This window comes from Orcinus orca, chromosome 16, assembly GCF_937001465.1.
Source record: "Orcinus orca chromosome 16, mOrcOrc1.1, whole genome shotgun sequence".
Taxonomy (NCBI): Eukaryota; Metazoa; Chordata; class Mammalia; order Artiodactyla; family Delphinidae; genus Orcinus; species Orcinus orca.
Window position 1 is genome coordinate 44,413,152 of NC_064574.1, and position 14,453 is coordinate 44,427,604.

The 14,453-nt window shown below is 44.7% G+C and overlaps 1 protein-coding gene across 3 annotated transcripts; it reads right to left on the minus strand.

Moving 5' to 3' along the window:
• Positions 1-498: 498 nt before the first annotated feature.
• CST8 (cystatin 8) lies at positions 499-13,637 on the minus strand. 3 transcript variants are annotated; one of them, XM_004270492.2, is made up of 4 exons: positions 13,466-13,637; positions 12,171-12,488; positions 2,377-2,490; positions 499-654 (listed from the first exon to the last, which is right to left on the minus strand). In XM_004270492.2, the coding sequence occupies exons 2-4, from the start codon at positions 12,396-12,398 to the stop codon at positions 571-573; spliced, it is 426 nt and encodes a 141-aa protein (XP_004270540.1). In that variant the 5' UTR covers positions 12,399-12,488; positions 13,466-13,637; the 3' UTR covers positions 499-570. The 3 variants fall into 3 exon arrangements, with proteins under 3 accessions (XP_004270540.1, XP_049555092.1, XP_049555093.1); XM_049699135.1 differs by having other exon boundaries at positions 12,171-12,491; XM_049699136.1 differs by lacking the exons at positions 499-654; positions 2,377-2,490 and adding an exon at positions 10,474-10,622 and having other exon boundaries at positions 12,171-12,491.
• Positions 13,638-14,453: the final 816 nt, after the last annotated feature.

Here is a 14,453-nt window from a genome sequence, read left to right on the forward strand (position 1 = left end):
CCTCCTCTCCGTGTACCACCACTCTTGCATTTTTCTGCCTCAATTCAAAACCCAAAGTAAAACACTAATCTCCAAATGATACCGCTAGCTCCCGGGTTGGATCGGGGGATGAAAACTGTTTCTAAAGCCATTTTGCTGTGTTTTCCAGAGCCCTGGGCAGGGAGATTTCTGTGGAAATCCATGGATGGACATTCTCAACGCATCTTCAGAGCCTTGCAGAAACTACCCACTAGCCTGAAGCAGTGGAGGGGTGGGTCTTCCTATTAGTTCCACACAAAGAGCTGTCAGAGAAAAGTAACTTGTGCCCAGAGTTTGGTGAAATACGGAAACAGGTTCGTGTTCTGTTCCATTCACTGGGAGCAGACTGCCCCTGCTGGTAAATGAGTTGACCAAGCAGAAGACACTACACAGCCCGGAACCTCATTCTCAGCCTCCACGCCTGAAGAATGCACAAAAAAGCAAGAAGGCTACAAAATGAAGTCAATAGGTCAGATGTGTTATTTAAATGTTTTACGAGTGTCTTTGCGTCTTTAAATGCTCATGAGAGCGGCAGAATGCGCTAGAAGACCATTAGACAGGCTGACATTCTTTCTTCAGCATATTGAGTTCAAAGTTCCAGGGTTTGGATGCCACAATAAAGGTGCAATGAAACATCTAAAAGAGACAAAAACAATAACCAGCTTGTAAGAACAATTGCAAAAAGCAAAAGTCAAAAAGCCCCAGAAGTTCCTATTTCCAGGTGCCAGGATTTGGCTTCAAGAGGGACAAAAGGCCGCCTGAGCCAGCCACGCCTCTACAGATCCCCAAGCTGTTGGCCCAATGGCAGAGCAGCCAGCCTCATGACTGGGATGGACCCCCATCGGTTCACCTCCCTGAGAGCTGAAGCCATCACGGTTGTGGCTCCATTTGCTCCAGGTGGGCAAGAGTTGGAGCCCAGGACCAATTATCCTCAAGAAATCCTAGTGTCCAGCTCTGGCCCTTCTCCAGACACGCCAACTTCCTGCGGCCCATGGAGACCCCACGTGGCATGGAGGGCCCAGTGGGTCCTTCCCAGGGTATACAGCACCACAAGAATAGCCAGGGTCCTGCATGCCTTGGAAAGCGGTGTCAGAGTCTGGCCAGATTCCACCAGGGAAAGCTTGCAGCTGGGGAGCTGGGAGGAGACACAGGGCCTGCAGAGGGAGCGGGGCTCCAGGCTCCTGGTGTGGATGAGATCACTGTGTCCCTCCTCTCACCTAAAATCTTTATTCAGTTAGAAGAAAAATATAAAGTACAAATAGCTCTTTATGGCAACACCCAGTAGAAGTGAAGTTGCATAAGATACACAGACTGAGGGGTCAAGTTGAGGGGGAAATAGGACCAAGTGACCAGTAACCCAGACATACCATGGAGTAACTGAGGCCAGGTCAGCGGGGTGTCCAGGCTGGACGGGCATCAGGATGGGTGGAGCTGGCTCCTGGCAATGGCAGGGAGGGCAGGCAGTACGCTTACCAGAGGGTTAACTAATTGCTTAACTTGTGATCGCCAGGGTAGACAGGAAACAATCACAAAATAAAGGGATTGAAAACCCAATTATTAAAATCAACCATAGAGGGTACTTTAGCACTGTATTAACATATTAAAAATCTTTAAGAGGTGAAAAAATATTGGACAAGGAATTCAACTTCTTGGAACTCTGCCCACAAGGCAACAACAATCAGATATACACACAAACAGAAATAAAGAAGAATATTCATTATGGCACTGTTCATAATAGCTAAAAATTAGAAAAGCTTAAATAATAAATTCTCAGGGGGTGACTAAATAATATGTGGAAACACCATTAAACGAAGTCAAATAGTTTCATTACATAATGCCCTCAAATAATTTTACGGTTTTGGAAATCCTTAGATTTTATTATTAAATAAAAATCTAAATTGTGGAACAGTGTACAGTGTGATCCCCACTACACAAAAATACAAATGTAAAATATAGAAGAAACTAGGATGTATAAAACTAAGTTGACAGCAGTAAACTTTCCATAAAGGTATTTTTAGTTGATTGTTTTTTTCTTCTGTAGTTGATTTTAAGCTACTTAATACTTCGGAAAATTTCTAAATTTTCTACCTTAAGTGGATAGGGCCTTTTACTATTTAAAACAGTATCAGGTTTTAAAATTTATTTTCCATGGAGCTCAGGTAGTTACCCTTTCTTCCTTTCTAAGTCTCAATAAATAAAGAAAACAGATAAGCTCGAATCTATAGGAGGTCAGAAATGGGGAATCTCTAGGAGTTCCATGATCCATGCAAGGGCAGAGACTGGGAGGAATCCTTGGAGGGTAACAGGTGATTTTGAGCAAGACGATCCAAGGCTGTTGAACTCTATCTTAGCACCTACCTTCTGCATTTTGGGATCCCGTTGTACTAAGCAGTGTTCATTTCCCCCTGAAGCTTTCTTGCACATTGTCCGGGCAATTTTGACTTCAAGAAGGTAATCCAAACTATCTGTGACCTGTCCATGAGTAATTTAAAGTTAGAGATCATAAAAGAATATGTGGTATCAATTGTCATTTCTGATAAACAAACATGTCACTGACTGCTTAGGGCAAAAGATGTCTTCTCACCTCCTTCCCTCCTACAGTTTTTTTTTTTTTGGCCAGAGTTTTGGGGTAACGTGGAGGTGGTTCTTACCTTGCTCGCTCTCTCTCTCTCTCTCTCTCTCTCTCTCTCTGTGTTTCTCAGTCACTCTCATTATGGTATTTAATTTTAAAGTAATGACAACTGTCACCAAAATAAAGTAAGTAAACTATTCCCTAAAGACCATTTTTCCTGGGAAAACTAATGGTTTGCTCATTGGAGCTCTAGAAATAAACAGCATTTTCATCGAAATCCACTGAGAGTGTATCGATTCCCTTTAAAGTTTTGGTATTTTTAGTCATCCTTGCCTTATTCCACGTCATATACCCTCCCAAATCCCTGACTTTCTGGGCATCTCCCCTCCCCTCCCCTCCCCATGCAGAGCTCCAGTCAGCGCTGTACTCAAGAAGGGTCTCACAGGGAAATGCAGATGAACAATGGCAAATGTCCACTCTCATGATTAAAGAACGAACAGGAAAACAAAGTTTACAAGACATCAGGGAGACATGTGAATGAGAATGACCAAGTTAGTTAAACACCATAACTGAGCCCAGAAGAATAAGAGATAATTTGGAAAATACAGTAAACATTTTGGAAGTTCTAGAAAAGTCACCTGGGCATTAAACAAAATGGGTGTAAGCAGAATTCTAAGTACAGTTTCATGAATATAAAGTATACTTAAAATTTTTCAGTTATGCATCTAAATGTCTGAAAGGACACTTGTGGGGTGCCCCCAGGATTGACGAGTCCATGGGGGATGCAAGAAATCAGTGGTCACTTTCACTTTTTACTTCAACTACTTCCAAATGTACCCCAGCACATTTTTCATGACTGGATATTAAGTTTCTCTGCCTCAGCGCTGCTGGCATTTGGAGCTGGGTCCTTCTTGGCCATGGGGAGCCATGCTGTGCCCAGAGGGTGGTGACCCACATCCCTGGCCTCCACCCCCCCAACCTCAGTAGCAGCCCCTTCAGTTGTGATGACCAGAAACATCTCTGGGCATTGCCCAAAATGCCCTGTGGAGCAAAATCCATGCTCAGTTGAGAAGGAGTGCTTTAGCTTTGAGTTATATTTCCAAGTAAAAATTATCAAGAAAACAGATTTTCCCAAATCACACTCAACAACCACTGACCGACCACCAGCCCCGTCTTGACCCCCAATTGCCCAGGAAAGGGAGGCAGATGGGATCCAGCTTCAGAGGCAGCCCCTCCCTCCTTTCATGGCCAGGCCTCTCTGACTCTCCTAGCCTCCTGTGACACCATCCCCTCCTGGCTGGCTGCAATGTCCCATCACCTTCATCCCATCCAGCATCACTCAGAGGCAGTAGCATGGGTGGATTAAGAGCAGGCAGCCTGGGTTTAAATCTTGGCTCTTCTACTTAGTAGCTGTGTGACCCTGGGCAAGTTACTAAACCTCTCTGTGCCTGTTTCCTCCTATGTGAACTTGAAAACCTGAGTGCACATACAGAAAGCCACTGGATCTAGCACAAAGTAAACATGGCTCCAGGCTGCCATTGGCGGTCTTTCCTACCAGTCTTCACCGTGTGTGAAATCGGCAGCAGAACCCCAGCCAGCTATGAACTGGAGCAGGCGGCCACATGCTTTTTCTTCAAGGGCCAGAGAGGAAATATTCCAGGCTTTGCAGCACAAATACAGCCCAGAGGACCCTCAAAAAGTGTGTGTGGCTGTGTCTTAACAAAATTGTGTTTATGGACACTGAAGTTTCAATGTAAAGTAATTTTCATATGTCACAAAATAGTCTCCTTCTTTTGTTTCTTGTAATCATTTGTAGCTCACGGGATGTACAAATATGAGAAGTGGGCCAGATTTGACTTCAGGCTGTTAGTGGCCACTGCTGATAAAGATCTTTGCACTTTTAACTTAAATCATCCAATGGAATAGAGCAGTTTTCTTTCTATAGCACATGGGCATATGTTATTTTTATCCGAATTTTCACCCAGCATTTTTCTGTTTGCTTTCATTAGGAGTTACTTTTGTTTGGGGGGTGGTGCATTCTTCCTTACCCCCTTTCTTCAATATGTTTTCCAGCAGTTTGTAGCTGGAATGCCAAGGAGTTTTAAACACTTCTGTTCTAGCCTCTTTTGGAACCTGTTTCTACCTGATTCTTTTGCAACCTTACCTGCATTTGAGCTGACAGTCAACTAAGAAATAAAATGTACATTCCTGACCACTCCCTCCCATCAGGAAACTTGCACAAGCCTCTTAGATAGCCTCATCCACCAGAGGGAAGACAGCAGAAGCAAGAACTACAGTCCTGCAGCCTGTGGAACAAAAACCACATTCACAGAAAGATAGACAAGATGAAAAGGCAGAGAGCTATGTACCAGATGAAGGAACAAGATAAAATCCCAGAAAAACAACTAAATGAAGTGGAGATAGGCAATCTTCCAGAAAAAGAATTCAGAATAATGATAGTGAAGATGATCCAGGACCTCAGAAAAATAATGGAGGCAAAGATTGAGAAGATGCAAGAAATGCTTAACAAAGACCTAGAAGAATTAAAGAACAAACAAACAGAGATGAACAATACAATAACTGAAATGAAAAAACACTAGAAGGAATCAATAGCAGAATAACAGAGGCAGAAGAATGAATAAGTGACCTGGAAGACAGAATGGTGGAATTCACTGCTGCAGAACAGAATAAAGAAAAAAGAATGAAAAGAAATGAAGACAGCCTAAGAGACCTCTGGGACAACATTAAACACAACAACATTCACATTATAGGGGTCCCAGAAGGAGAAGAGAGAGAGAAATGACCTGAGAAAATATTTGAAGAGATTATAGTTGAAAACTTCCCTAACATGGGAAAGGAAAGAGCTACCCAAGTCCAGGAAGTGCAGAGAGTCCTGTACAGGATAAACCCAAGGAGAAACACACTGAGATACATAGTAATCAAACTGGCAAAAATTAAAGAAAAATTATTGAAAGCAGCAAGGGAAAAATGACAAATAACATACAAGGGAATTCCCATAAGCTTAACAGCTGATTTCTCAGCAGAAATTCTACAAGCCAGAAGAGGGTGGTATGATATACTTAAAGTGATGAAAGGGAAGAACCTACAACCAAGATTACTCTACCTGGCAAGGATCTCATTCAGATTCGATGGAGAAATCAAAAGCTTTACAGACAAGCAAAAGATAAGAGAATTCAGCACCACCAAACCAGCTCTACAAGAAATGCTAAAGGAACTTCTCTAAGTGGGAAACACAAGAGAAGAAAATGACCTACAAAAACAAACCCAAAACAATTAAGAAAATGGTAATAGGAACATACATATCAGTAATTACCTTAAATGTGAATGGATTAAATGCTCCAACCAAAAGACACAGGCTTGCTGAATGGATACAAAAACAATACCCATATATTTGCTGTCTACAAGAGACCCACTTCAGACCTAGGGACACATACAGACTGAAAGTGAGGGGATAGAAAAAGATATTCCTTGCAAATGGAAATCAAAAGAAAGCTGGAGTAGCAATACTCATATCAGGTAAAATAGACTTTTAAATAAAGAATGTTAAAGGAGACAAGGAAAGATATTACCTAATGATCAAGGGATCAATCCAAGAAGAAGATAAAACAATTATACATATATATGCACCCAACATAGGAGCACCTCAATACATAAGGCAACTGCTAACAGCTATAAAAAGGGAAAGTGACAGTAACACAGTAACAGTGGGGGACTTTAGCACCTCATTTACACCAATGGACAGATCATCCAAACAGAAAATTACTAAGGAAACACAAGCTTTAAATGACACAATAGACCAGGTAGATTTGATTGATATTTATAGGACATTCCATCCAATAAAAAACAGATTACACTTTCTTCTCAAGTGTGCACAAAACATTCTCCAGGAAAGATCACATCTTGGGTCACAAATCAAGCCTCAGTAAATTTAAAAAACTGAAATAATATCAAGCATCTTTTCTGACCAAAATGCTATGAGATTAGAAATCAAAGGAAAAAACAAAACACATGGAGGCTAAACAAGACGTTACTAAATAACCAAGAGATCACTGAAGAAATCAAAGAGGAAATCAAAAAATACCTAGAGACATATGACAATGAAAACACGATGATCCAAAACCTATGGGATGCAGCAAAAGCAGTTCTAAGAGGGAAGTTTATAGCAATACAAGCCTACCTCAAGAAACAAGAAAAATCTCAAATAAACAATCTAACCTTACACCTAAAGAAACTAGAGAAAGAAGAACAAACAAAACCCAAAGTTAGCAGAAGGAAAGAAATCATAAAGATCAGAGCAGAAATAAATGAAATACAAACAAAGAAAATAATAACAAATATCAATAAAACTAAAAGCTTTCTTGAGAAGAGAGACAAAATTGATAAACCATTAGCCAGACTCATCAAGAAAAAGAGGGAGAAGACTCAAATCAATAAAATTAGAAATGAAAAAGGAGAAGTTACAACAGACACTGCAGAAATACAAAGGATCCTAAGAGACTACTACAAGCAACTCTATGCCAATAAAATGGACAACCTGGAAGAAATGGACAAATTCCTAGAAAGGTATAACCTTTCAAGACTGAACCAGCAAGAAATAGAAAATATGAACAGGCAAATCACAAGTAATGAAATTGAAACTGTGATTAAAAATCTTCCAACAAACAAAAGCCCAGGACCAGGTGGCTTCACAGGTGAATTCTATCAAACATTTAGAGAAGAGCTAACACCCATCCTTCTCAAACTCTTCTAAAAAATTGCACAAGAAGGAACACTTCCAAACTCATTCTATGAGGCCACCATCACCCTGATACCAAAACCAGACAAAGATACTACAAAAAAAGAAAATTACAGACCAATATCACTGATGAATATAGATGCAAAAATCCTCAACAAAATACTAGCAAACAGAATCCAACAACACATTAAAAGGATCAAACACCATGATCAAGTGGGATTTATCCCAGGGATGCGAGGATTCTTCAATATACACAAATCAATCAATGCGATACACCATATTAACAAATTGAAGAATAAAAACGATTTGATCATCTCAATAGATGTAGAAAAAGCTTTTGACAAAATTCAACATCCATTTGTGATAAAAACTCTCCAGAAAGTAGGCATAGAGGGAACCTACCTCAACATAATAAAGGCCATATATGACAAACCCATAGCAAACATCATCCTCAATGGTGAAAAACTGAAAGCATTTCATCTAAGATCAGGAACAAGAGAAGGATGTCCACTCTCACCACTATTATTCAACATAGGCTTGGAAGTCCTAGCCATGGCAATCAGAGAAGAAAAAGAAATAAAAGGAATACAATTTGGAAAAGAAGAAGTAAAACTGTCACTGTTTGCAGATGACACGATACTATACATAGAGAATCCTAAAGATGCCACCAGAAAACTGCTAGAGCTAATCAATGAATTTGGTAAAGTTGCAGGATACAAAATTAATGCACAGAAATCTCTTGCATTCCTATACACTAATGATGAAAAATCTGAAAGAGAAATTAAGGAAACACTCCCATTTATCACTGCAGCAAAAAGAATAAAATACCTAGGAATAAACCTACCTAGGGAGACAAAAGGCCTGTATGCAGAAAACTATAAGACACTGATGAAAGAAATTAAAGATGATACCAACAGATGGAGAGATATACCATATTCTTGGATTGGAAGAATCAATATTATGAAAATGACTATACTACCCAAAGCAGTCTACAGATTCAATGCAATCCCTATCAAATTACCAATGGCATTCTTTTACAGAACTGAACAAAAAGTCTTAAAATTTGTATGGAGACACAAAAGATCCCGAATAACAAAAGCAGTCTTGAGGGAAAAAAACGGAGCTGGAGGAATCAGACTCCCTGACTTCAGACTATACTACAAAGCTGCAGTAATCAAGACAATATGGTACTGGCACTAAAACAGAAATATAGATCAATGGAACAAGATAGAAAGCCCAGAGATAAAGCCACACACCTATGGTCGACTAATCTATGACAAAGGAGGCAAGGATATACAATGGAGAAAGGACAGCCTCTTCAATAAGTGGTGCTGGGAAAACTGGACAGCTACATGTAAGAAATGAAATTAGAACACTCCCTAACACCATACACAAAAATAAACTCAAAATGGATTAGAGACCTAAATGTAAGACTGGACACTATAAAACTCTTAGAGGAAGACATAGGAAGAACACTCTTTGACATAAATCACGGCAAGATCTTTTTTGATCCACCTCCTAGAGTAACGGAAATAAAAACAAAAATAAACAAATGGGACCTAATGAAACTTAAAAGCTTTTGCACAGCAAAGGAAACCATAAGCAAGACGAAAAGACAGTCTTCAGAATGGGAAAAAGTATTTGCAAACGAATCAATAGACAAAGGATTAATCTCCAAAATATATAAACAGCTCATGCAGCTCAATATTAACAAAACAACCCAATCCAAAAATGGGCAGAAAGCCTAAATAGACATTTCTCCAAAGAAGACATACAGATGGTCAAGATGCACATGAAAAGCTGCTCAACATCACTAATTATTAGAGAAATGCAAATCAAAACTACAATGAGGTTATCACCTCACACCAGTTAGAATGGGCACCATCAGAAAATCTACAAATAACAAACGCTGGAGAGGGTGTGGAGAAAAGGGAATCCTCTTGCACCATTGGTGGGAATGTAAATTGATACAGTCACTATGGAGAACAGTATGGAGGTTCCTTAAAAAACTAAAAATAGAATTACCCTATGACCCAGCAATCCCACTTCTGGGCATATACCCAGAGAAAACCATAATTCAAAAAGACACATGTTGGGCTTCCCTGGTGGCACAGTGGTTGAGAGTCCACCTGCCAATGCAGGGGACACAGGTTCGTGCCCTGGTCTGGGAAGATCCCACATGCCATGGAGCGGCTGGGCCCGTGAGCCATGGCCGCTGAGCCTGCGCGTCCGGAGCCTGTGCTCTGCAATGGGAGAGGCCACAACAGTGATAGGCCCCCATACCGCAAAAACAAAAAAACAAAAAAACAGACACATGCACCCCAATGTTCATTGCAGCAGTATTTACAATAGCCAGGTCATGGAAGCAACCTAAATGCCCATTGACAGATGAATGGATAAAGAAGACGTGGTACATATTCACAATGGAATATCACTCAGCCATAAAAAGGAACGAAATTGGGTAGGACGTGGATGGATCTAGAGACTGTCATACAGAGTGAAGTAAGTCAGAAAGAGAAAAACAAATATTGTATACTAACACATATATGTGGAACCTAGAAAAATGGTACAGATGAACCGGTTTGCAGGGAAGAAATTGAGACACAGATGTAGAGAACAAACATATGGACACCAAGGGGGGAAAGCGGCTGGGGGTGGGAGCGGTGGTGTGATGAATTGGGAGATTGGGATTGACATGTATACACTGATGTGTATAAAATTGATGACTAATAAGAACCTGCTGTATAAAATAATAAATAAAATAAAATTCAAAAATTTAAAAAAAAATAGAATGGAAAAGAGTCCTACATCTGCAGAACTAACTCATGCTTGGCAGGGGTGACACTGTGGTATAGTGTAGAAATAATAATTAATAATAATAATTATTAATAATTGGTGCTAATAATTAATAATAATTATTAATAATTGGTGCTATTTGGTTAAAATAAAAACAAAAAAAGAAAACCACACACACACAAAATGTACATTCGTGAAAAGAAGTAGCAAACACTATGAAATGATTCGTTAGTCTTGAGCTATGTGGGTCTTTGGTTTATTTTATTATTAAATACCTGCCTTTAAAGCAGAACCATCTATACCTATTTCTGTAAATGGAGAGCACAGATGAAAACATCCAAGAAAGTGGACTCATCCTGGGAAAGACGGGAACTTCACTAAGAACAGGTACCACATCTGAGCCCCCTGGGGCATTGACATCCATGAGGTCTTACTTCAGCCACCCATTGGGGACGCACATCCTGGACCAGGTGTCGTTGCCTGAAAACACAAACCACACAACTGGGGCCACACGGAGAACCAGCAGGAGCCCGGGGCCCTCAGCCTGTGCAGGTGGCCAGGAGCCAGGGGTCCCGGCCTCTTAGGGGATCCAGACACTGAGTGAAACTTCTGCCCACATAAGAAAACAGGAAACGGAGGCAGGTTGACGGTGGTTGGAGGGTGGGCAGCGCAGGATAGAGGGCAGATGGGGCGAGTGGAGGAGGAAGAGGGGCAGAGGTGTAGGTCAGGCCGGCGTCACATGTAACCCGGGCCCAGTGGGGCCCCCTCACCCTCTGCCGACCCCTCTCATTGCTCACCCCTCCACCTCCCATCTCGGGCTCCTGCATAAACCTCAGGACAACCCTCTTTCTCAGGAAACACAGCGCTGGTTCAATGCACTCATCTTAGACATGGTCCATGTTCAAAACCCTCCAACTGCCCTAAGAACATCCTTTACAGTATAATTTTAAATCCAAGACACAATACAGGATCACGTCTCGCATTTAACGTCATGTTTCTTAAGCCTCCTTTAATGAGAACCGTTTCCTTCTTCTTCCCCGTCTTTCACAGCACTGATTTTTTTTTTTTTCCGGTACGCGGGCCTCTCACTGTTGTGGCCTCTCCCGCTGCGGAGCACAGGCTCCGGACGCGCAGGCTCAGCGGCCATGGCTCACGGGCCCAGCCGCTCCGCGGCATGTGGGATCTTCCCGGACCGGGGCACGACCCCGCGTCCCCTGCATCGGCAGGCGGACTCTCAACCACTGTGCCACCACTAGGGAAGCCCAGCACTGATATTTTTAAGCGGTCTTAGAGAATGCCGCATAATATGGACTCGTCTAATTGTCCCTCAAGATCACCCTCAGGCCTTTGGAGCAGGAACACCGTATATAGGCAACGCTGTGTCCTTGCAGTGATGTCACATCAGAGGTACACGGTGTCAATTTGTCCCATGTGTCCTGGTTGTAATTAATTAACAAGCAACCCCTATAGCGGTCCACCCCCTCCCTCCTCCTCCCCTCCCCCCCCCCCCCCACACCAGGTGGAGGATTCATTGCTGATCTTCGGCCTGAGTTACTTATCACCATGGTGGTTGCAAAAGGTGATTTTCTAGTTTCATATTCTTTCACATCTCTAAGTAGGCATTTTTCTGTAAAAAAAGAGCCTTCCCTTCTGCCCTGGTTCCTTTTTACAGTGAAAGCTGGATGTGGAGTTTGTTCACTTGTTAAATGTGTTATAATCCATCCCTGTAGCCACTTAGGTTGATGATATCAGCTCAAACTGTCCCAAACTTGACCCCTTCAAGAGCCCTTCTGGACTCTTACCTGTGTTTTCTGATGTGACTAGAACTAAGTTTAAGTTATTTGCATGGATATATTATGTTTTACCCCAGAATGATAAAGGAGGAAGTTTCATTAACTTTCTTCCAAAAACCCCTAAAATAAAGTTCATAAATTTTGGCTCAGGTGTCTCTCAGCCGCTCTCCACGGACGACAGCCCTGCCACAAATGTGAGTGTGGGGACAGAGAACGGGGAGTGAAAGCCACCAACCTGCTCCTGGGACTTCAGAATCTGCAACACCTTGAAGGTGTACTCGTCCTTGCTGGCCTCGTTGTACTCCTTCATGGCGAACCACAGTGCCTGCTCCACGTATACGTAGGATTCGGGGACGTCTTGGAATTTCCTCACCACCTTCGATGAACCCCAGGCCTGGACACCTCTGGACGCGAGGGCCACCGTGGCCATCAGGAGCAGCAGGCCGGGGTGGAGCCTGGCCATGGTACCTCAGCCCAGGGGCGCGGCCGAGCCCCTCCTGTCCTCGCAAGGCTGGCCGGGCCCTGCTGCCTCTGCACCCGGCCCCTCCTAGCTCTGCTGCAGGCGGAGAGGGGAGAACAGCGGTTAACATCGCCCGCCTAAAAAAGAGACTGCCTGCAAAATGTGCAATTCGGTCCATTTTCCCATCTTGGATGCTTCCTTTCTGGAAGGACACACACTTCTGTGCACGCACGTGTGGGAGGGATGCACACATACGTGTACACACACACACGCCTGTCCCTGCCGGCTGGGCTGGGCCCTGTGGTAGGCACTGCACGTGCTGGGTGGCCTCTCATCTTCAGAGCCCCGTGGGGCTGCGAAACCCTTTACACAGGAGGAAACGGCCACGGGGCTGCGTGTCTGCTTCAGACCGGGGCTGCCCTGCCTCAGTCTCACCCCCGTGTAGGAGGGATCACGGCTTGTAAAGTGCGTTTGCTTTAGAGGAATCCCTTCTGCCACAGAAGGTCACCAGGATTCGGCTCACGAGGCAGAGGCAGTGGTTAATGTGTCCGGTGCAGACAAGGAGCGGCCCCTCGAGACAAAGCAGGGTCCGTGGGTTGTGTTTGCCACAGGGAAGTGGGGACAGAGTGTCCAAGCGGAACAGAGGACGTGACGGCCAAACCAAGAGATGCCTGGTGTCCGTCAGGCTCTATATACAGACACCCAGCACTGAACACTCCTGGGGTCTTCGCTTGGTTGCCCACCCAGGACACCGCTCTGACCCACATACCCTCTGCCAGGAATCGCCAACCAAACCCAGGCCGCGAGAGGAGACCTTCCCGTGTGCCTCCCAGAGACGGGCCTGTGGGGAGGCTGATGCGTGAGGACACTGGGTCCCCTCTGCCCGCCGGCCTGGCCCGTGGTAACCTACCCGCTCCTGCCCGGCCTCTGCGCGATGGCAGCATTGATGTGACACGCGTGGGATTGGAGCGGTTCAGACCCGCTCCGTGGCCTCTGGAGCAGTTGCCCAGACACACGGGACGGTTGCCCTGGGCCGTCTTCCATCCAGCACGGCTAAACCTGGGACCCACCTGAGCACCAAGCTCCTTTCCACGACGCTGCAGCCGAGCCCTGAGCTGGCCGCCGGCCGCAGGCGGTCTCTCTCCTTCCTCAGGACCCGAGCTCGGTGGCTCCTGCCTGCGGCCCGCTTGTCTCTGGCACGCTCAGTTCACAGCCATGTGCCTGCTCAGGGTGTCTGCTGGCGTTAGGGTACGTCTGCCCTCAGCTGTCCTCCCTGCCAGTGGTCACCTCTGGCCCCTTTGTGACGTAACCCCTGCCCCACTGATGCTGCCCAGGTGACCAGCCCCTCTGTCAGGGGACCCTCTGCCCTCAGAAGTCCACAGGCTCGCCAGGAGCCCCCAGCATCTGCCCCAAGTGCTGAGTCCCAGCTCCTGTCCCTTGGCTCCTGACTTTCTAAATTTCTGTGCTTTGGATGGGCAGCTGGAAGTGAAGTCACCTCCAGGGCTGTTTCCATCAGTGTCTTGTCATGTGGCCCCTCTTTGGCGTCTTAGAGACACCAGACAGCCAGGCTCAGGGGACCTGGGGCCAGAGGCCCTCAGGTCGGGAGGCCAGGGGTGGTGCCGAGGACACGAAGCAGAAGGCTGGCAGCAGACTCAGGCGTGATGAGCCTCTGTGGGATGAACAGAGGGCAGATCCCCCTTGGCCCGCCAGCCATTCCTCCCCATCTCCAGCCTTGTCCCGGGCAGGCTGCCCGGACGGGCTGGACTCCATCCCACTCTGCTTTTGGGGCCTGGCTCGGCCACAGAGAGGGGCTCCCAAGAACTCAGAAGTTGGGAAATCACTACTTTTCTTTCCAGGATATTAAAAATACACATCAGCCCAAGGAGGCTCCTACCTGAGATCCATAAGTGAAATCCAGACGGGGCCTACGAGACCTGAGAGTCACCGGCTGGAGGGTCAAATGTGAGACAGAGTCCTGGGCTGGAAATCAGGAGCCATTTCTGAGCTTGTAGAAAACACAGAAGCCAGATGGAGAAGAAGCATCAATCCGGCCACACA

What these genes read in the sequence shown, in the direction of transcription:
- CST8 (XM_004270492.2), bottom strand. Translation starts at nt 12,398, where the DNA reads ATGGCCAGGCTCCACCCCGGCCTGCTGCTCCTGATGGCCACGGTGGCC. An exon ending in TTCTGAAGTCCCAGGAGCAG is followed by an intron (nt 2,491 to 12,170) that starts GTTGGTGGCTTT and finishes ACTCATGGACAG; the next exon opens with GTCACAGATAGTTTGGATTA. An exon ending in GGGATCCCAAAATGCAGAAG is followed by an intron (nt 655 to 2,376) that starts GTAGGTGCTAAG and finishes TGTCTCTTTTAG; the next exon opens with ATGTTTCATTGCACCTTTAT.